Source organism: Peromyscus leucopus, chromosome 14 (assembly GCF_004664715.2).
Source record: "Peromyscus leucopus breed LL Stock chromosome 14, UCI_PerLeu_2.1, whole genome shotgun sequence".
Lineage (NCBI taxonomy): Eukaryota > Metazoa > Chordata > Mammalia > Rodentia > Cricetidae > Peromyscus > Peromyscus leucopus.
The window spans coordinates 26,483,612-26,508,314 of NC_051075.1; the positions used below are offsets into that span (position 1 = coordinate 26,483,612).

Below are 24,703 nucleotides of genomic sequence, written 5' to 3' on the forward strand. Positions count from 1 at the left end.
AAACTTGACTTACTAATACCTTATTTTTAAAGTAATGTTAAACTCTTTTTAACATTTCTTAAAACTTGTGGAAATGATGGTGGGAAGATGGAAAATTATTTTAAAATTACAACTTTGAACCCTACCAAAATAAAAATACAGATAACAATTCACTGAAAAAAGCTAGGAGAAAATACCTTAAAAGTTTATGCCACAAAATACTTATAAATCTAAAAGATATAGAAAAGTTTACCTTGTTCCAAACATCGCACAAGATATGCATACATGAAAACGCCACTGATCCTGCTAAGATGTATGATGATGATGGTTTATCAGTTAGAATAAACTCAATTTAATATTTTGTAGACTTAGTTGCCTATATGTTAAGATAATATCCTTGAGCAAAGTATATCTAGCTATGAAAGCTGCCATCAATCTACTTTTTAGGGAAAAATTTTCCCTTGAAGAAAAGGAATTGAAAAGGTTAACTTATATCTGTAAGAATCAGGTCATAGTTTTGTGTATTAAAGATGGCTTGACAACATACTTAGAATTTTCTGAGTTTTACTGTTAATAAAGTTAAAAGAAAATCTAGTGAGATCAGGCATTGGAGTCACATTAAATTTGTATCTGAAATGCCCATTGTGCTTATCTCTACTCTAGACACTTCTCTGAACCCATGTTCCACATTCTCAATTCTGTGTCTAAAGTTAAACATTGCAGAAGGGCATATCTGATAATACAGATAAAATAAGATTGAAGCTTAGTAACTAGCCAAGTTTACTAAGCATTTACTAAATTTTATCTTTAGTATATGTATTACCCATATATTTCTACTATTTTTGTGGAGAACTGTGATTGCTAAAAATATGGCTAGAATTTTAAACTAACAAGGACTTAACTCATATTCACACTTCATCCTGTGTTTTAACATGCCAAAACTAATATTTGCAGGCAAAATTACTGTCAATGCAGCAAGCCAGAGAAACTGCAGTTGAACAGTACAAAAGGCTGGAAGAAGAAATACAGACATTACGAGTTTACTACAGGTAAAACATTTTATACTTCAGTTCAAGTAAATATTGTTTGAGAAACTCCTGTACCTGATACTGTAATTGTGGCTGAAGAAACTTCTCAATTAGATTAAACTCTGGGGATTTAAAGCATTTTATAGCATTTAAATTACCTAGAATATTTATTTTTTACCTTTCATTCCTACATTTGGTAACATTTCAGTTTATACTATTAAATTTACATAACTCATTAAATAATCAGTTGTCTAAGTAAAGCCTGGTTAGTTGAAGTATTTGCTCATCTAAATGTCACCTCTAAAATTATGTGTGTGCATATATATGGGTATGTGTGCATGCATGTGTGTAAATAGATATATAAGTAGATAGACATGTATGTATACAAAATGTATGTATATAATATGAGCTTTCACTTTTTACGATACGCCATGAGAAATTTCTATGGAAATGTCACTAAAAATGCTTAACAAAATTATTTCATTTCTATTCTAGAACTAGTTATAAATAAAGTATACTATATTTTAAGGATAAATAATTGTTTTATGATACTTTGTTTCAGGTTTCTGTGGGGTATATGAGAGAAATATTTTGAGTTAAATCTAAAATACTGTATTTTCATGATGGACAGTGGTAAAAGAAATTGTTTGATGTATAATGTCCTGTTTAATTCTTGACTGCTAAGTCTAAAGTTACCTTAAGTCTGAAGTGTGAAAAGCCATTGAGGCTCTGGGTTAAACTTTAATTGGATTTTTCTCAGACTAACATTGTTAAATGCCTAAAATATAATTAAATCAAAATAAGTTTTAATTAATTGCTATTATAAAAATATTGCATCATGATATATACGCTTTATTACTAATGTATGAAGTAGCAGCAAACCTAGCAGTGCATATATTAATAACTGCAACTTCTTATTAATAATGTTCATGGGTGCTACCTGGATATAATTGCAAGTGCTAGGGAATAAAACACCAGTCATTTTTGACAGCACAGATGTCTCAAGCATTGTGTTTGTTACCTGCATTGACAGTTCATGTAAACAGAATTCTAATATCTTCCCGGGGGGGGGGGTGGAGAAACCCTGCTTTGAAGAAGTATCAATGACATCTGCATTAGCTGGTTATTTTTGTGTTTGAATTGTAAAACTAGGCTGAACTTTCATAACTTCTTAATGTGAGCTTATTTGAAATGTGGTCATTACGGAGGGAAACTAGTCAAAATGTGGTCATTTGGGTGAGCCTTAATCCACTATGACAGGCATTTTTATAGGAAAGAGGAAACTTATATACTGAGTCTGGTAGACACTGAGGAAATACATCGTGAAGATACACAGGCAGAGGACAGCCATGTAACAGAAATGATGCAAAAGATTGCCACCAAAATGCAAACACTAAGTTTGTCTGGGAAGATGAACAGTTGGCACAGAGAGAATAGCCCACATGACATGTGATTTCAGTCTTCTTGTGTCCATAACCATCCGGTTTATAGTACTTTTTTTCAGCACCTACAGAAAAGTACCACATTTGTAAGATGCCACATGTGTGGGGGCGGTTAATTTGCTTCTCCACTTGTGGTCAGTGTCTAGGGAGAGTGTATGTACAGGTAGACAAACCCTAATGGTAAAAAAAACAAAAAACAAAAAACCTTGCTATCCCATTTTTTTGTTGTTTGAATAGCAAAATGAATATTACAGTGTTTGTATGGGTTTGTACTTTCTTAACTGTAGCTATCATTGGAATCAATTTAGCTAGTCAATAATAAACCCTGGTTTAGTTTCTAGTACCCACAATGAACAACTTACAACGGCCTGTAACTCCAGTTCCAAACACTGTGACATCCTCTTCTGAGCTCCCAGGTCACCGGCACAACTGTGCAAGTGCATCATTGCAGGCACACACACAGACACACAGACAAACAGAAAGTAAAAAGGACTAGATCAGCGTTTAAAAGAACCATCTTAGACTCTACCAAGTCTAAGAGTCATGTAAGCTCTTCTAAACAGAGTTAACAGTTACTACCTTAAAGACACACCCTAACTGTCATGATAGAACGCTCATCCAGTGACTGATGGAAGCAGATGCAAAGATCCACCGCCAAGCTCCAGGCGGAGCTCCAGGAGTCCAATTGGTGAGAGAGAGGAGGGACTGTATGAGCAAGAGATATTGAGACCATGATTGGAAAAAGCACAGGGACAAATAGCCAAACTAGTGGAAACACATGAACTATGAACCAATAGCTGAGGAGTCCCCATGGAACTGGATCAGGCCCTCTGGATAAGTGAGACAATTGATTAGCTTAAACTATTTAGGAGGCCCCCAGGCCTGTCCTTAGCGCATGAGCTGGCTTTTTGGAACCTAGGGCCTATGCTGGGACACTTTGCTCAGCCTGGGTGAAGGGAGGAGGGGACTGGACCTGCCTCTACTGACTCTACCAGGCTGAGCTGAATCCCCAGGGGAGTCCTTGCCCTGGAGGAGATGGAAATCGGGGGTGGATTAGGGGGGAGGGCGGGGTGGGGGTGAGAGAAGGGAGGACAGAGGAATCTGTGGCTGATATGTAAAATTAAATTAATTATAAATTTTTTTTAAAAGATACCTAAAAAATAGACAAATTCATATAAATAGAAGTTAGGATGTGACTTCTAAAAGTATCACTATGCTAGGAAGAAAAGGTGTCAAATGAGAAGCAACTGGGAAGCCAGAAAATACTGAGACTTCAGACTCAAGAGTGAAGATCTCTATGATGTCTTCTGTTTACTTCATGTGCCAGTGCTACAGCCAGCCCCTGAACAATCCATCAAAATAGCTCAGTCTGTGGGTGCCAGGAGAACCCAAGAACAGTGGCCTCTCCACACCAATGACATATCACGGAAAGCTTCTGGCAATGCCAGGATGCCCAATGGAAGTGCTAACAACTTTATCCTGCTTGGTGAAGTTGCCTCCATGGGAACACTGAAGTATCCAGAGAGCTCTGCAGACATGTTAGGCATTTTCTCTGTACATAAAGATATGGACCACCTGCTGACTGATGAGTATATAAACAGTATGTTAAAACATCTGGATGCCCAACTCACTGTTCCAGAATAGATAATTCAGACTGTCTAGAGACCACATTATCATAGGTTAGGAGGGAAAGGCTCTACAGAAGGAACTACAGGATCTGGAACTTGAGTAGATGAGGCTAGCCCAGAAGATGGAGGATATGAACACAGACTGTGAGAGCAGCAATAGATCTCAAGGTACATGATACCTTCTGGATAGAGAGCACTAAAAGTGTAGAGTATTGATGTTGCAACAGCTGGAACTGAGTGAGCATCTGGGAGCATGGCGATTTACCTGTGGTGCATGCAGGTCCAGCTAGAACAGGTGAAGAGTAAACAGCTGCACAAATGTCTTCTGGGCATTCTCAGTAACTTCATATCAGCTCTGCCTGGGGAAAGGCTGCTTCTCACCCAGTACAGCATGAGTGGACTGCAGTTCCAAAGCTATCAAGTCATTACCTAAGGAAACCATTTCTGCCTTTAGTCTTTGACTGTGGTCATACTGAACTGTCATTGCTCTGTGATGTTTGATTGATAGCAGATTGGACCATGTGTTCTGCAAGGCCAGTCTAGAGAATGTTCTATGTGAGCTATGATTTCTGTCTGGAATTAGTAAGTTTATTACATATATAGCGATCAAAAGTAAAGGGATAAATAGTAAGCATCATTGAAGCAGCAGGTAGTAGCAACATATTATCAAATCGGAATTTACCACATTCAGCAGTGATGACTGGGGTAGCCTGGCTGAGAGAGCAATCAGACTGGGGGCCTCCAAACACCCAGCAGAAATACTGGGCAAACTGAGGCAGTCAGCTGGACCTCACAGTTGAGATTTGTCTCCATGAATGAGCTTCTCACAGCTCAGCTGCTGTCTTTGCCTTCCCACTTCAGATACTTTTATATAGGAGATAAGCAGCAGTAACATCTTTGGAAGTGAGTCACCTTCCAGCTGTTCGCAAGGACAATACTCGTGGGCTGCTTTGCCGATTCTGTTTCTTCCCTCCTACAGAGTTAGCAGCCCAGCCTGTCCCAGAAAAGAGTATGTGGAGGACATTTGGGGAGATACTTGGAATAACATGCCAGGGTCTAGGACAGGAGGGCCCTTCTCACTCTCAGAGTCTGCTTTCAGCAAGTTTAAACAGCACATGACAGTGTCCCCATGTGCTGTGCATTATACCATGGGATGGATGATGCCTTTTCTGAACTGCACACAGCAGTTCACGAGAAAGACTGAGAAGGGGGTCATGTTGAAGAATTCTGACCTCCTCGGGGCACCACTGAATGGACTTTTTCTCAAAAACAGCATCAGATTATAAAACAAAAGTGTACATGCTTGTCATTCAAAACATGGTGGTTACACAAGTATTAGTATATTTGAATGGCTGCCTAAGAGGATTTGGATTTTATCTCCAGACTTTCACATGTGCGCGCGCGCGCGCACACACACACACACACACACACACACACACACACACTGTACCATGCACACATATAAAGTATTGTCCAAAATAAAGCAACACACTTTTGTCTCCCTTCCTTCTTTACTTCACCTCTGCCCTGATATGGAGTGACAAAATTAAAGTACAAAACAGTGCGGTTCCTGCCACTCCTGCCTAGGAAGAGAGGAAGGGTGTGGAGCACAGAGCCTGACACTGTGGCGAGGAAGGAAGGACTCCTGATTCTTTACGGAAAAAATCTTCAATGACTAGTGTCATTCAGGGGAAGAAGATACTCAGTGTTTGTGATCTAGTGTAAGCCCTTTCTCCTCATCTCGAAGGAACTATTATGAAATCTCTACATTTCCCTCAGGAAGTAAGTGAAATCAGAATATGGTTTATCCGTGGCTAGAGGGGGCTGGAGAATTGGAAATCGTATACTAGTAAGGAAAGTGGTGCAACATTGTGTATTCCTTACTGCCAATGAATCAAACACTTCAAAACTGTTAAAATTGTGACTTTGTTTTTTAACATAATTTAAAAAATTGTACAGAGAATTTTCTGCAAGGATATTCAGACACTTATTCTAAATGACATAAGGGCAACATTCCTGAGCTCTACACGTTTAAAAAGAAGAAATTCCTTAAAACAGCCAAGTTTAAATTTTCTGGACTATTGAAGTCTGATTTAATTTCATTAATTTAACTTAATTAAATCTGAATTAATTAATTTTAATTTATTTAAGGAAAGTGAGTAATATTTCTTACACACTTAAATAGATGGTGCTAACAAGTCCATATGTGAAATGCAGCTGATTCATAAGGAATCCGACTTCTCAAAGCTTCTTATGTTACAGAAGAAAAGGAAAAGTTCAATTCTCGTGGGATAAAGCTTATACTAGTCCTGTACTTTCCAGAGAGATGCATAGCCAGATAGATCTCATAAATTATTAATTGTGTCTAGCCAGGCTTAAAGAAAAATACCTCTTCAGCTGTTCAGATAAATTTACATTTACACAGACAAATATATATTGTGTATGAATATATATACATATATGTGTATATATATATATATATATATTCATTTCAAAGGAAATTTTTGACCTTTGGGAAAACGTGTTACAAAACTTTAGAGCCAGGGTACTTGGCTAGAGCCAGAAGTCAGAATGCAGCTCAGGAGTGTGTGCCACAAAGCCCGCTTCTGCTTCTAACTCTGCACAGCAACACTGGAGAAAGAACAGTCATTAGTTTTAGTGCAGGTAAAAATTGTCTATGACCTTTATTATCCTTTGTTCCTACTTTTACCAAATAGTGACACTCACTTCTTGAAGGTTTTTTTGTTTTTTTGTTTTTTTTTGTTTTTGTTTTTTTGGTTTTTTTTTTTCCTTAAAATCATTTGCTTTGTTTAGGTTCAGAGGAGAGTTTCTGGAACTATAAGCATGACTTTTATTTGTATAGAAATCTATTTTTGAGATTTTTATTTGGAGATTTAGAACATTTAAATGCTGGGAAGACTGGCCCTGCTTCCCTTTGGCAGAGATAAAGGTAGGGGGCAGTGAGGACGCTAAACTTGCCAGTGGATCTGGTAGCTCTTCCACTAAAGCCAGGAGCTGCCAAAGAGGGAAGATCTGAAAATAAAGATACCATGGGTGTAGTATTTGAACCTAGTTATTGCTGTGCAAATTCTCCATCTATTTCCAACAGCTTAGTTAGTATGAGTCTAAACAGTTTCATCGGGGAAGAATCTTAAACTTGCAGGGATTGGACCTGTGCTCAGTAATGATGTTCCTGTCGTGAACCTGCAGCGCAGCATTCCTCAGCTTAAGAGCCATCATAGTAATAAGAGCCTCTTAGATTCAGGGAAGGCAGGCCTAAGTTTCGGTGCTTATAGATGTTATAGTGCTTCTCTCTATTCCTCTTCAGTTAAAGGAAGGAAAAATAAAGCATCTAGACATGAATTGGGTCCTCTTGTTTGTCACCAGGAAACTAGGATTTCAGAAGCTTATTTATCGTACCTGTTTTTCAGCATGGCATGTTCATCTTGCTTCTGTCCATATATCCTGGTGACTCCACCCTCCTTCTTCCCTGAAGTGTCTTTTTGTCTGTAACTCCCAGTCAGCTCTTTATTAACCAAGGAGAGTAATACATATTCACAGTGTACAAAAAGATTGTTCTGCAGCATTTCTTCCTTTTTTGTCTAATTAATAAGTAATATTTTAACTGTAACATAGTAAATCTATATATAGCAAAAACACTGGTCAATATGAACTACAGTTACAATATTGAGTTCATTTGTATTTGGCAAATTTAGAGAAAATACTCTATTATCTCTCTTATCTTTGTGAGTTTGAAGTTTTGTACCTAATTTACCTTTTATCATAACTAAAGAAAACTTTAAGTCTAGTTGTTTCATCTTTAACTCCATCAAAGATCCCAGAAGGGTGTAATGTTACTTAATGACAGGGACATCTGGGTGCCTGGACAGTCACCCAAAGTTCTGTAATGTTGGGACAACCATATTTGGCCCATAGGCATATTTGGCATATAGTATATCTGACAGACATTTTTGAGAAGTAGAGTTTTTTGAAGGATTGTCCTACCATGTCTTGGTAAAGTTTGTCAGTCACTTTCTTTTGTGTCCTGCTGATCCACAGTATACTGTCAGCAATTGAGGCAAGGGCAGTTTCTTTGCCCAAATAGTTAGATTTTGCCATAAAGAAAGCAAGCTCCATACAGAGGTTCTTTGATGCTCATCTCTTTTTTTTTTTTAAGCAAATTGGTACTGCCAGGAGGAGATGTGTCTCACTATTGACAAAAGCCTTATGTTATTAAAACATTTTAAGTGCCATATTCTGTAGTTCTTTGGAGTATTTTCTTCTAAATATAGCTGTTTAACTTTGAAAATATACATAATATGACTATAATTTTTTTATTATAGATGACTACAAACCTGTATTTCTTAATTATACATTCCATCTTTAAATGAGTTGTATAAGTACAACATCCAAACAAGGGTAGAAACATACATACAGTATAACAAAAATAACTTTAAATTTGTATCAATAAACTAAAATCCATACCAATGTAAACTAGTTTGAAACTAATAATTGCTTTTAAGATTAAAGTATATTCAACAATCTACCCTTTTTTCCTATCATTTCTATGTCCCCCTATTTTCTTTTCAGAAAGAGATTCCAGAATCTAACCTCATTTGAATGGTATTTTCTTGACCATGACCAGTAACAACTTTCAACCACCCCCCTAAACAAAGACAAACATTCATAATCCATCTTTTGGGAATATGGTCATTGTTTTCTCTAGACTGTTTCCTGTTGTCTATGGGTGCTGAACATTTGGATGAATCTTAAGGAAATCAGGATAATGGTTAAGTCATAGCTGGAGTAGTTTGTAAGGCTGTTTTGTATGCAAAACTCTGAGGAAACTGCAATAGAGGTACTCTGGGACTTTGGATCACCTGGGGCATCCATTTTTATTGGTGTCTGGTCCCCTTGCTCTGAAAATACATAAACTTTTAAAGGTTTACATCTGCATACATATCTGCATTAATACAAGTATAGACTGTGTGTTGTACACAAGTTAGCCAAAGATGATTTTTTTTTGTTTTATGTTTGAGCAGGCAAAATATATGTCATGTGTTTTGTCATTTTTCTAGGTTTATTTCTTTATGTCTGTATTCAGGATTTTCAAGGGGTCATCCTGAATCAAAACCTGATCATTTCCAATCTTGGATGAATCCACAGGCTTTCATTTTCTTTGGGAACAAAAGTATAACCTTTTTCCCAAAGCAACATATCTTTTGACTTCCATTTTGAAGTCAAGATTTTTTAAAATATACAGGTTGGGTTAATCCAGCAGCCTCCATGATCCAATGTGTCTTAGCAGCTATTGCTCATTCATTAGCAATCAAAAAATTTAAAGACAACACAATAACATATGGGATCCAGATTCCCTGTGTATTTTCCATCTTTACATGGCATTTTTATATTACTTTACTCCTTTTTTAAAAGACTTTATTATTGTTAAGCAATATTTTTATTCTGTGACTGCATAGATCTTTCTCCTTCTCAAACCTAATGTATATTTTTAAACACGCTGTAACCTGTTTACAGGTTTCTGCCATCTGGGTCTGTCTTTACTGAATATCTGTATTTTCTCTGATCATGTGAGATAAATCTTAAACTGCTATGTCAGCCGTAGGTGTGGCTCAGCTTAGTGCATAGCACTAGCACATTGTGGCTAATGGCTAGCTCCATCCCTCAGGTTCCTGGGAGACACATTGCTTTACTGTGGCTGGCATGAGAGTGTGAGACTAGGAAGCCATGTTTGGCTCTGCTTTTGTGTATTTGGAACCTTTTCTTAAACTTCCTCAGGTTTTATGTGGAAATATGTTGCCCAACAGTGGGTGCCATGTGTAAGCAGAGTTTTTCATAGGGACTGCTAGCCAGATCCCAAATAACCACACAGAGACTTATTAATATAAATGCTCAGCTGATAGCTTAGGTTGTCACTAACTAGCTCTTACGTCTTAAATTAACCCATATTTCTTATCTATGCTTTACCACATGGCAGTACCCTTTTTTTCAGCTCAGTGTGTTCATCTTGCCTCTCTCCATCGCCTTGTTTCCCACTCTCTGTTTTTGTCAACAAGTCTTGCCTAACCTCTACCTGCCCAGCTATTGGCCAGTCAGCTCTTTATTAACCAATCAGAGTAATACATATTCACAATGTACAAGAAGATTGTTCCATAGCAACCAGAGGTTGCCATTGACGAATATGATTTCTCACATCCTAGCAATCATTAATTGCCAATAGCTCCTTGGGGAGGGGCAGAGCCCTTGGAGATGCTTCCCTTCCATAATGAAATGTTGATGGACCCAGCCTTGTGCACATAGCCACTGTTGCTATGGGTTCATAAGTACAAGAGCCCTTCACATCTAGAAGACAACTTTTCACAGCATGCTTCCCCAGACACTGACTTTTACATCCTTTCTACTCCATCTTCTTCAATGTTCTATCTTCTCAGAGAGGAAAAGATATATTCCTTTTTAGGGATGAGCACCCAAAAGTTACAGATTCTAATGGCTTTCGCCAGATGGAAGTAGCTACTTGCAGTGGGCAATGGTTAATTTATATATTTTTTAAAATTTAAATATCTGTCTTGCTAGATCTCATCCTGCAGTCCCAGTCATGTTTTCATTCTACCATGGATGGCATGAGAAATTTCCTGTTCAAGTATTTCTTGTTACTTTTCCATTGCCTTCACTCCTTGTTCCCTTCTATATTGTTGAAACATTCTTTTCAACCTCCGGCTCAGCCATCAGTAGTATTTAGCAATAGTATATTATATACACAGTAAGTCCTACACTATTTTACCTAATATACATGAATTTCACCAACTCTGCTTTTGATTTAAGTTTCCATGTTTTCTTTTTCTAATTATTTTTTGAGATTATCATATAATTTTTTGACATCTTATTTATTTTATCTGTATATGTCTTTGCCTGAATGTTTGTCTGTACAAAGTGCTCACGGAAGTCAGAGGGGGGGTTAGATTCCCTGGGACTCAAGTTGCAGACAGTTTGAGACACCATGGGTGCTGGGAATTGAACGCAGGTTCTCTAGAAGATGAGGCAATGCTCTTAACTATTGACCCATCTCTCCAGAAATTTACTTTTTGACAGTGACATTGCATTTGTTTTACTGACATGCTGCCTACCATGTAATAGATAGTTTTAAAAAAAATGCGTTGTATGGAATTGCCTACTAAATGCACTCTTAAAATGAATTGTTTACAATATGCTTCATAGGTACAACAAATGCTTTCCCAGTGTGATATTTTCCTTATATCAGCTCTTTATTCTTGACTAATTCTTCTACTTATCTTATTCTCACTGAGCCTTCACTATACAGTTATTTTTTACTGAGTTTAAATACTAACCCTCCTGTTAATATTTTTCTGCTCTTTTCTAGCAGAAGTGATTTTATTCTGTTTACAACTCCTGTGATATTTATTCACAGTGTATCTCTTAAATATATGCTTTATGCTTCTCAGTGTCATAATTGTGTGTATGTGTGTGTTAATTTCCCTACTAGTACTTGTGTTCGTTATATTATAGAAAGCCTTCTGTACATATGTGTCAATAAGTAAAAACTCAGATTTAACACTAGATTGAAAATTTCTTCATAAGTTTCTCTATACCGTAGTTATCTGTGCAAAAATATGACAGTTCAACTATAAAATTTATGAATTAAATTATTGAATATAACATGAATCTAGTCCATTGTCAAGGTTTCTCTTTTTTCTTGAGCTTACAATGTTCAGATTTGAAAAATATCATCCAAAATTCTTTGGTTTTTAACCTTTCTTGAAATTTGGAATTTTAAGAAGTCTTAGAAAATAAGACTGTTCAGTGTTCAGGATAACACTGTTTACTAAAAGACTAATTAGAATCATTCCCCAGAATGCTTGCCGAGTCTTCACATTGTTAAAAATATATAAAATTTGTTGACAAAATAAAAGCTAGAGTGCTAACAGAACAAGGAGCTTAGAATGGGGGCTTGGTATATTTGTCAGTGTCCTCCAGGAAGGAGAAAGAAGACTGTGCTTGTGAAAGGAAAGCGACTTACTGAAGGGAAGTGGCTCAAGCAACTGCAGGAGCTGGGAAGCCTGGAGCTGGAAGCCTGCAGGGAAGCCAGCCAGGCTGAAACCAGGAGAAAGCTCATACTGCAGTCTAAGTCCTGAGAGGCCTGTTTTCTTCTTCCCAAGGGACTTCGTCTTCCTCGGTAAGGTCTGATTAGAAAAGACTTTCTTACACCATGTGAAGGAACCTGCTTTACTGTCTCTCCTGATTTCAATTGCAATCAATTCTGAAGCACAGCAGTAACTCGAGTGGCATTGACTAAAGATCTGGGTGTTTTATATGAGTGGGTAAACCTGCTCCTGGGAGCCACCGGCCATTAAATGAAAATATTCAGTGGCAGGAGTAGACTACCTCCCTGCAAGTTCTTGGTCAGGAAGCCTCCAGGAGTCCCAAAGCAATATAGCCATTGGCCACTGATGTTGGGTGCCACCAGATCTAGATGATAAGACCTTATTGCTAAAGATAAACAGAAGAAGGGAGCTTCCTACTGCTGGCTAGCTTTCCTAATGCCAGCAGGTACTGCTGAGGGATAAGGGCCCTAACAGTGTTATGTGGTTCTATGCAGCAATACCAATGAGGCAAAACAGTATTTCCCACTGCTGTAATAGTGCAAGCCTACAATGGGTGTGAGCAACTACTTCACTTTTGGATTTGGTGCCTAGACAGGAAGGAAGGTATTATAAACTAGTATTATAAAAAGGTATTACATCTGGAATCATAAACGCAGCCAAAAATTAATGGCTGGGAGGTCACAGGCCCTAGTCACCAATCTGCTGCTGTTGCTTTGATAAACGGACATGATGTGTCTAACAATTTGCCTTCTGAATGACAATGATTATAGAATTGAAGACCCAGACATAACTCCACAGACCAATGGACCCCTGAGTTTTTAAGAAGAAGCCAAAAATACACACTGGAGAAAAGACATATTCTTCAGTAAATAGTACTGGTCAAACTGGATGACTGCACATAGAAGAATGGAAATTGATGCATATCTAGCTTCATACACAAAACTCATCACCAAGTATATTAAGACCTAAACATAACACAAGATACCCTGAATCTGATGGAAGAGAAAGTGGGAGATAGGTTCAAACTCATTGACATAGGAAAGGACTTTTTGAACAGTCACTGACCACTAGTTATCTCTATAGCTTCGTTCTTAATGTTTCCACTCTTGGCTCACTCCAGCCACACTTGGCTGTGATCACAGACATTTCTAAGCATGCTTTCTCTGGTTTCAGTTCACCCAGAAGATGACTGCAGTTGGCTTGTTTGTTTTGTTCAACTTTAATTATTCCTGACCACACTGTCTGAAGTAGCCTGGACCCTCATGGCATCCCTCTTTTAGCTATTGCCCTCTTCTTTTTTTTGAGATCATGCCTCCCTGACACAAAGATTATATAGTCTTTGTTCACTGTTCTAGAGTAAGTTCTCCAAGAAAAACCTTTTTTATTTTGTTCATTGTGATATTCTGCCATAGATGAATTGCATCTTTGGTGCATCTTTGATGCTGAACATACTTTAGGGAGGGAGATAAATGTGTATGAGCTTAGGGAATGACTAGATGGTGGCCTTGGAAGTGAAGCTGGGGCTACAGACTTCCTATGAAATGTATGGTAAATAATAGGAAGGATATTTAACTTTTACATCTTACCCTAATGAACTGAATTTTTATTTGAGTGAAGTGCTTTCATTAAAAAAAATTATAAAAATGGGCTTATAAGACACTGATTCTTGTTAGTCTTCAGAAATTATTACTATCCACAAATAACCTGCACAGAAATAAGTACCTATGAAAGTGGGTTTTATTAATATGAATCCTTATAATGAGGAAAAATGTAAGGGAGGGCTAAGGTGATGGTGCGGTGTGTTAAAATGCTTTTCCTGCAAGCATGAAGACCTCAGTTTGCATCCCCAGAGCCACGTTAAATCAGATGCATATCTGTAATCTCAGTACTTTCACAGGGAAATGGGAGCAAAGACCTGCCAATCTCCTGGAGGTCTGTGCTTGCTAGCCTGAAAACAGGAGAGAGGGGCAGCAAGAGAGGGAGGCAGAGATGGAAGGAGGGAGAGAGAAGGAGAAGAGAGAGAGCACCTGTCTTAAACAAGATGGAAGGTAAAGACCTATACCCAAGATTGACCTATGACCTCTGCGCACCTGTCATGGCATACACATGCTTACAGTCACACAACTGAATATGAAGACACACACAGTGAACACATGTATACATACATACATACATATAAACACATGCACAGGAAGAGTGTGCCATTTTGTTTACAAAAATTCTTTATTAAAGAAGAATAGCATTATCTATATTACACAATATTTTTCTTTCACTTTCTTATTTTTTACACTGATTTTATACAGTTCATATTAACAATGTGATGAAGTTTTAAACCCCCACTGTATATACCAGAATGAATTTACAAGTAAGAATCCATTTTCCATTTGTATCATAAAGGAGTTTATAAATAGGTTAGAAGCCTATTTAGCGAAACTATCACAACTTGTTCCATCCAGTATGCAGATTAGAGAAGAGGGTGCCTTTTTGAAAAGTGCTCCAAGCCAAGAATGGTGCCGCACGCCTTTAATCTCAGCACTTGTGAGGCAGAGTCAGGTGAAGCTTTGAGTTCGAGGCCAGCCTGGACTACAGAGTGAGTTCCAAGACAGCCAGAATTACACAGAGAAACCCTGTCTTGAAAAACCAATAATAATGATAATAATGATAATAATAATAATAATATGAAAAGTTCAATCCTATGAGCATGAGCTATGACCAGAAATGACAGTGAAAACATGCAATTCCTCTCTCCCTTGGAAAACTTCACTTAGTACAGTTAGAGTTTTAGCATATGTGAAATATAAATATTTCATTTATGTTTTATTTATAGAACATGTGTACACAAATAAGTGCACTAAAATGTTTATTAACTAGTTAAAATATTTGACAAATGGAAACGATAGTTAATAATTGGAATTGTTAAAGAACATTTTGAGTATTAATTTCAAAAGCAGTGAGTCACAAGGGTAGCACACAGTACAAGATATAATAAACTGACATCTTTAAGCTACCCTTAGTGTGTATAAACTTTTTAATGCCACTGCTATCATAAAGAGCTAAGTCAATATTGACTAAGGATGCAGGTGATGGTCCAGTAATACCAGGCAGGACTCACAGTGCTGCCAGGCGTCCGGGATTTTGCACTGTTGTTTTGCCATGGGGCACTTTTACATGGATCGTCTCCCAGAAGGATGAATGTTTACCTGCAGTTAGACATTTAAATGTGTAAATGTTCCAGGTTCAATTACATATGAAATAGAGTTTTTCTCTTTATATCGTACTTTCTCTACAGAGTTAACAATGATGTTAGCAAAAGCTCATTAGCCAAAATGGATATAATTGTTACCCCATAATTACAAACAAACAAACAAAAAAAAAAAAAAGATCATGTTAAGTCAGGTAAATTAAAAGTTATTTTGCTCCACTTGAAATTCCAAACCTAAGATATGAAACTTTTAAATTTATTGTGATTTAACCTACTATCATGTTTTTAAGTTTTAGATGATTTACCTTATGTCTTCTTCCTTTTGTGTTTATAAGGATTCATGTCTATTAGTATTCTACTAATAAAATACCAGTCATTTACTCAAATGGTTTTTAAAACTTCCTGGTTCTGACTGAAATAACAAACATACAACATCCAATTGCTCTGTAAAACAGTCAGGAAGTTCAGAAGCATAGGCATTTATAAATTTGGTTTTATTCTATATTAGTCTGAATAATTTACTTTAATTCATGAAAAATCTAGTTACTCTCTCACTTGGTTAGCTATTTTGAACAACAATTTTTCCTAAAACATCAATTATATGAGACAGGGTAAAAATTGCTATGTTCTTGGATGCTGTCCACTTCTAACCTTAGACTGCTGTGGAGACAGCATCAGGGCCTGCTGATGTTTGTTGATGTTTGCTCGTCTTTTTATTGGTAAAAAATGTTGTTTTGCATTCATTCTTTTCATATGGTATAATGCTTTAATCCGGAACTAACACTACAGTAAGACAGATGGTGTATGTTCTTTCTAGAAAATGACCTTTGACAATTAATTAACCTCTCAAAGCCTCAATTTCCTGAAATGTAAAATAAGAATTCTAGTTATCCTGCCCCATTGTAAAGAATAATCAAATGAAAATGCATCTGCAGTACCTGAGTGTAGACCCAGGAAGTGAGCTATGATCATGGTCCTGCCATCGAATGTAGATTATCATTGTTAACTTTTCCTTGAAAATCTATCAATTCACAGCTGGAGGGGTGTTTTTGTTTTGTTCTGTTTGGTCTTTTACTATTTTTGAGTCTGAATGTAATATTATGACAAGAGTGTAGAATTACTGAATCTTTGGAAACAAATTTTTACTGGAATTGGTCTTTTGTTGTTGTTTTTGTTGTTTTTTTTCTCATTGTAAATCACTTTAAGATCCATGAGTCTAGAGAGATGTTCACTTGGTAAAATGCTTGCTCACAGTGTAAACCTGATTTTAGAACCTCAGAACCCGTGTGAAAAAGCAAGATGCCTTGTTGTGGATCTGGAACCCCAGCCCTGGGCCAGGCAGAGATCCCAGGGACTTGCTGGCCAGCCATGCTGGCCAAAACAGAGAGAGAGTCTAGCTCAAAACTAAAGTGAAGAATGACAGAGAAACACACAAACATTAACCTTCACACACGCACACAAGTCAGCACATTGCAGCACACACTCGCGCGCACACGCACACACATACACATTTCATGGGATGGAAAGAAAGTTACAAGGATGTCACAGCAATAGAAGAGAAGAAGGAAAATCATCAAAAACAATTGTTTAACATCATAATGAAAGCAGATACTTTCTAGGCTATTTAAAAATAAGTGAATTAGTTCATCAGAATGAGCATTTTATTTATTTGTTTTATTTTGTTTTTTGAGACAGGGTTTCTCTGTGTAGCCCTGGCTGTCCTAAAACTCACTCTGTAGACCAGGCTGCCCTCGAACTCAGAGATCTGCCTGCTTCTGCCCAGGTGCTGGGATTAAAGGCCTGTGCCACCACCACCCAGCCAGAATGAGCAGTTTTTAAGCCAAAAAGATACAGATTTTATCAAAATGGTGTCCTGAACTCAGATTTAGCTTTTTGTGATTCACAATTTATTCTCATGAGTTATTTTTTTTTACACAGGAATACTTTAATACTCAGAAATCTGTTGAAAATTGTCAGTTTAGTAATTTTTATTCTTTTCAATCTATCAAAAGATTTTCATGGGTTTCACCACTGATATTTCCAATTCCTACTATTCTGTATCTTATAGTTTGGTACAAGAATTATCTGGTACTATCCCTTCTGCATCCTTGTGAGATATCATCCCATTTACAAATGGCTTAGGTCCCATCACGGCCAGGATAAAAGCATAACTATTATGTAATCTGTCTGATAACCTGGACATTCACGGTTCCTACTATACAGCATTTCCTATCTGTACCTCCTTCTTATTAGTCCTGAGACAAAACTGGTAGTTCAGCACTATCTTCCTGATTTGGCTCTGTTTGTTATGTTTATTGCACAAAACATACCACTAAGACCTTAAAGACGGGTTAAACCATTAAAAGAACATGACCTGCTTTGGAGTTTAGCCGTCTTTGTCTGTGTTCAACTAAACTGTACAAATTATAACCGCAGTCGGTGTCTGGATTTATAAATAGACTTCCCCTGAATATTCTTTTGAGAACTTTTAAGCTCTAGTGTTATATCATGTGTCAAGCTACAGAAAGGAAATACTGGTCCTGACAGTAATTTTATCTACACACTCATAATACTTTATTTTTATTAGTAGGTTATAGTATTACTTTGTTGATTTATCAGTGTTCTAGCACAATTACTAACAAAACAGTAACCATATTAAGAAGTAATCATTAACCAAATAGCCCATCAGTTCTGAATGATTTTTTAAGGGCAGAGGACTCCAGGAGCCTTTGGACAGGTGAGTGTCACAGGACAATATGCAATCACTATCCTCAAGGAAGTTGGAATGATGCAGAAAGAAAAAGGTGTATTCAAAATAGCAAATAATACCACATACTATTAAATGATGTTAGTGGACATCCTCAAGCCGCAGAAGGGAGAGATCATTTTCCTCTGGAATAGAGGAAGTTTCATGGGATGTTTGGGAATTAAGACATGACTGAGTAGGATTCTAAGAGAGAACGTTATGTTCCGGAAGCTGAGTTTAAGCAAAAGTGAAGAGGTTGTAATGAGCATATTGTACCACATCATGGAATTAAGAGGAATTCACAGAAATTCTAGTGCCAACATTTAGTTTTTAAGCCTGTACTTCCTTGGGTGCTTTGGGAACATGGGATGAATTGCTTAAGTCTTTAACCCAAATTTTCCTGTAATTTATAAAAATGGAATTTTTTTAAAGTAAGTGAATTTTGAACAGCTTGAGAATGTCTGGGAGTATAATCCAAAAGTACAGTGCTTGCCTACTATGCACACAGCCCTGGCTTCCATTCTCAGCTCAACAACAGTAGCAAAGCGCTCTTCATGAGTAATTTTGAGTGTATTCTAAAGCAGGCAGAATGAAACTCACACAGACTCATTATCTCCCCTGAAACGATCAACCCTCGGATAGTCCCATTCCATCCACCCATTGGCACACAGACCTCTGTACTCTTGAATTATTTAAAAGTAAATTTCATATGTTATGTAATGTCATTTTATAATTGTTTCTAGGAAGAGTTTCTAATATTTTAAATTTTCCATGGTTAATTCTTCTTGGTACATCCTCATGGTGTAGCTAACAACTGATTGAAGTTTTCAACTTATCTTCTTTATTCCTCCATATCATTAGTGGGGGAGGAAGTAGGAACCTTGATTATGCATATATATATATATATATATATATATATATATATATATATATGATTTGTAGTCAGATTTTCCTTTGGGCTACCAGCTCCCAAATAACAACACAGAGACTTATTATTTATTAATTATGAAAGCTCGGCCTTAGCTCTTATAACTTAAATTGACCCATTTATTTTCATCTATGTTCTGTTGCATGGCTCATTACCTCATCTCTGCATTGCCCATGCTGCTTCCTCAGCATCTGGCTGGCAACTCTGCCTTCTTCTTCCCAGAGTCCTCTCTCTGCCCTGAAGTCCCACCTATACTTCCTGCCTAGCCATTGGCCATTCAGCTTTTTAATTATACCAATCACAGCAATACATTTTTGCACAGTGTACAAATATCCCACAACATAAATTATTTCAGAACTTATATCATTCATTTCATTCTTCATATTTTCCTTTTATTAGCTATCATATGATATTTATTATTAATGTGATATTGAAAAATAGATTAAAATTGGTATTTGAAAGAAAAATAATATAAATATAAGTATAATATAACTATTTTGTGCAAAGTATGTATTTTGAAATTTTTTTTCTTCTAAGCAATACTTATTTTTAAATTATAATAGAAAATGCAAAAAAGTAACCACATACATAACTTAAATAGAACAAAGAATAAAACTTATGTGGTCATCTTAGAAGATATAGGAAAAAGATTTGATAAACTGTGTGCAGAAACAAACCACTCAGCAGACTAGGTTAAAATGTGACCCAGGCCTGGGTGGGGAGAAACATTTCTAAAAACCACAGTAACCATCACACTTGATGAGGAGAGCCTTGGGCATTTTCCTCTTAAAATCACACACAAGACAAGGATTTCCTCCCTTGCTACATATATACTAGAGGTCATAGTCAGGGAATTTGAGAACAAAAAGCCCATTAAAGTTTGGGTGACTGGAAAAGAATTAAAACCCTCAGTATTCACAGATGGCACAATCATAAGCAGAAACCCTAATAAATTCAGGAAAAAAATCTTCATCAAATTAATAAAAAAAAAAAGGTGGTAGATTTTCAGCATAAAAACTGTAGAAATCATCTGTAATTTCAAAAACAGCATTTATATTATCATCAGACATACCTCAAAATTAGAAACCAGTGAAACATCTGTATTAGTGAAAAAGAAGATAGTAGAATCCCTAAGTTGATCTAAAGATTTAGTGTGATTCCTACCAGACTCCCAGAAACTTGGTTGTGGAAACTAAAAGCTAATCATTAAATAATTCTAAATTGAAAGGATTTAAAAAGACCAAGTGTTTTGTTATTTCTTTGTCTTTTAGAAATTCTACTTTTAAAAATGGTCTCTAGAAAGACAAAGCAGACAAAGTTATACTAGTTGCTTTCAAAACTCACTACAGAGATAGTGATCACATTTATCAAAACCGTGTGGTAGTGGTGTGAAGACTGACATCTAGGCTAGTGAAAGAGTCTGACTAGAGCTAAGAAATAAGTCCATAGCTAGAGAGACAGGGGAGGGAGGGAGGGAAGAAGGAAAGAAGGAAAGAAAGTAAGTTCTTTCTTTAAGAGCTGTCTGTTGGGGCTGGAGAGATGGCTCAGTGGTTAAGAGCACTGCCTGCTCTACCAGAGGACCTGGGTTCAATTCCCAGCACCCACATGACAGCTCACATCTGTCTGTAACTCCAGTTCCAGGGGACCTGACACCCATGGCAAAAAACACCAGTGCACATAAAATAAAGTTTAAAAAAAAAAACAAAAAACTATGTTTAGTCATTAGACCATTGTATCAGTCACTTTCTTGGGGCTGTGACAAAATGCCCAGCAAAAGCACCTTATGGGAGAAAGAGTTTGTTTGTTCACAGATGGAGGATATAGTCTATCCTGGCAGGGAAGTCACCTCAGCAAGACCTCAGGGGATAGAATCACCTACTTTTAGGGTGGGTCTTCCCACTTCAATGACCTAATCAAGATAATCCTTCACCTGCATCGCTAAAGGCTTGTTTTGTAGATCCTTCAAGTCGATAGTCTATACTAACTCTAACAATGATTCAATGTAATATCCATCAAATGTTTGAAAAAGTGTTCAACATCCTTAGTCATCAAGGAAGTGAAAATTAAAACTACATTGATACTCTACCTCAGTCCAGTCAGAATGGCTATCAACAAGAAAATAGATAACAACAAACACTGACAAGGATGTGGGGGTGGGGGTGCTCCTTATACAGTACTGGTGGGAATGTAAACTGTGGGAGCCAGTATGGAGTAGAGTTGCTCACAAAAACTAAAAATAGAATCCCTATATATGACCCTGCTATACTCAGTCCTGGGTGTCATATATTCAAAGGATTCTAAGTCAGCATACTACAGAGATGTTTGCACATGGACATCTATTTAAAGCTGTACTGTTCACAATAGCCAAGATAGGGAATCATCCTAGAGGTCCCTTAACAGATGAATAGGTACAGAAAATGCGATATATATATATACATACAGTGGAATTTTATTCAGCTGTACAGTCACTGAATAAAATAAAAACTGCAGAAAATGGAAGGAACTAGAGAATATTATGTTAAGTGAAATAAGTCAGACTCAAAAAAAGAAAAATACCATGTGCTTTTTCTTAACTACAGAAACTACACATAAATTAAGTGTGTGTGTGTGTGTGTGTGTGTGTGTGTGTGTGTGTGTGTGTGTGTAAAACATGAAAGTAGAAAGAATGCTATAAGAGGAGAGGCCTAAAGGGAGAGGAATGGTGCACAAGAGAGGTTGATGGGATGTGTGGGTCACAAAAAGAGAAGGTACAGTTTGTGGGGAGAAAGCTAGCAGCAAGAGTGGGGGATCTAGGACAGGTGGAGTTGGAGGTCAACTAAGGATAAAGAACATCTATATGAAAGTTTCCCAACGAAATCCATTTCTTTGTATGTTAAAAAAACAATAAAAATTATAAAAGGGAGACCCTGAGCAGCACCATTTGCTGCAAAGATTGAACTCAGAAAATACTCATCAAAGAAATTCCAGTCCCAGGTGTGTTACAGTGAGTTTTGTCAACCACTTAAGGAAGATTAAAAATAGTTGTAATGTTTTCAGAAAATAGGGTAGGGAATTTTGTCAACTCAGTTGGTGAAATAATTTTGAAAACTATTCAAGAGCATAACAAAAACAAAAACTACAAGCTGATACCCTTCGTGAATAGAAGCTCTGGAACTTTCTACCCAGACTAGAAAGCAAATACAACAATACATAAAACTGATACAGCATCATGGCAGTGCTTTAACATTTGAAAATAAGTGTAAATTCCAACTGTTAACAGAGTAAGGAGTGAAAAGAATGCAGAAAAAGCACAGGAGAAAATTCAGAACCTGCCCAGTTGCTTGATAAAAATGATAAAAAAAAAATGTCTAGGGGGAAGGTCACAGCTATCATCATTAATGTAAAAGTCTCAACAACTTTTTATAAGAACGAGAAAGGGGTGTTGATAGACAGCTCACCACTTCCCTGTTTGATAAAAAGTTATAATTTCTTGAGTAGGAAATGGAAGGGAAATTCACTTTTATTCATAAACAGAACAGTTGCATTAGAGAATAATGAGGTATTTTTTAATGCTACTAGAATAAGTTAATTCAGATCAAAAAAAGAAAGCTAACTATTTTTACCTGCTAGCAATAGACAAAAAAATGAAATTTTAATATTTAGATTTAAGTCTCAAAGCAAAAGAAGGACAAAAATAAATAAATAAAATTCCATCTTACTGACTTAACACTCTACACTGAAAAAATACAGAAAGGTTCTGGCAGCAATTGTGAAGGGTCCATAAAGGAAGATTCTGTGTGACCAAGACAGCAACTGTGTACAAACTTATCTATGGACTCCAGACTCCACATGATTCAGGCAAAAATCTACATCCACTTTATTTGTAGAAATATAGGCTAATGGGAAAATTTATATGAAAATGCAGGTGACTGCCAAAAAATTATCAAAGCAATTTGATAAAGGAAGCAGTTAGGAAAAGTAGACTACAGATTGCAAGATATAGTATACTCAGGCATTAGTCAAGACACTGGAGTTGGTAAGAAGACAGATATTCATGTTATTGGAACAGAATTGAGAATCCAACACATATAATCAGTTTGGTAATACTTTCAAAAAAAGGCAGTGCAATTTGTATGCAGAAGTCTACTATTCAAGAAATAGTAATAGAACAACTGGGTAATTATATGCAAAGTAATAACCTCAGCCGTAGCTTCACAGATCTGTCAGGAAAACATCTTTGATTAGGACTTTTCACTGAACTTTTGATTTCTGAACCTAATATAGTATCTGGCTGAAAATGCATGTTAATAGCTGTTTGTGTAATGAATAGTTGGCTACCCTCCCTCCTGGTTTCTGGCTACTATCTCAGCGAAGGAAGCTTCTCACAGTTTGATGTAACTGAAAATTACGATTTAGCTTTTAAAAGGTGCTAGGTAGACACATTTCCTCCTTTCACCATCAGTCCATTAGCTCTTCTCGTCACAGCTTCCAAATGCGCTCTCCTGGTGCTGAAATGCAGAACAGTTTTGCAAATATGTCTTTGTGCAGCTGTATTCATATGTCTTACAAGCTACGAGAATAAAAACATGTTATACTTAAATAGAGAAAGCAGAGGCAGAACACTGATCCGAGTCTGTGGATGATTCAGTACAATTTGTTGGTGTTACTGATTTGCATTTTACTCCCACTGGTAGCTAGAGTCAACATGATTTATTCATTTATTCTAATACTTTAATTCCAGTGAGCTCTCTGTTTTCTAATAAAATAGATATAATGTGACTTTATTTTGCTCGAAGAACTTAAAGAATATTGGTACCTATCTTTTCAACAGATTGGTGTTGATAGCTGAAGAAAAGAGGTCAAATGACTACTTGGCCATTGACATAGTCAACATAGGCCATTGACATAGGTTAAAACTTTTGATGACTGATTTCATAAAAATAATCCTCTTGGGGTTCTGTACTTTTGAATTCTTCTCTTATGGGGGAGAAAACAGAACAGCTAGCAAACAGAAACAAAGTGATTCTCTTCAGACATTCAAGCAGAGCACCTGAAAGAAAACCCCAGCTAGGCCCCAGTTGTCTGTAACTCCCATGCCTGCTAGTCTTCCTTACAAAGGGCCAAACTCTATACTGTTAGCATTAACAGCATCCACTTTATCCCTTAACTTTTTAGTAGCTCATAAATCCTTACAGTAAAAGTAATGTTGTTATGCTGCCATCTTTTAATATCTGTAGTGGGTTCACAAAGAGAGTAAAGAGAGGGGGTAAGTTTGCAACCTTCTTAGAGTCCTTCAAACCATACTAAAAGATATGGAATCTGGAATTTCAGAATCAATATTCTACTTACTCTTGCGTGTATATGGGGACTTAGTATTTGTAAATGAGTATATAATGAATGCATTTACATTCTATGGAGACACATTCCAGTTTGTCTTTATATTTAAACTCTTGAGGTATTTATTTTTATATTTTTTTGAGGATGACTTCAAATTCCTTAGTCAGTTTTTACAACCTTAAAAAGTTTTTACAACCTTAAAAAACAATTTCGGGTTTATGCTAAAAAAGGAGGAAATGGCGGCAAGATTACATTCTTCTTTCTGTTGCCCATGGAATAGTTTACACATTCCATGT

General features: G+C 36.7%; 1 protein-coding gene across 6 annotated transcripts in view; it reads left to right on the forward strand.

Annotated features, from left to right (window-relative positions):
- Mipol1 (mirror-image polydactyly 1) overlaps nt 1–24,703 on the forward strand; it is a 303,018-nt gene that overhangs the window by 200,606 nt on the left and 77,709 nt on the right. For all 6 annotated transcript variants that reach the window (XM_028869753.2, XM_028869747.2, XM_028869751.2 and 3 more), the window contains one exon: nt 934–1,028. In XM_028869753.2, coding sequence (XP_028725586.1) covers nt 934–1,028 — 95 coding nt within the window. The remainder of the gene's footprint in view (nt 1–933; nt 1,029–24,703) is intronic.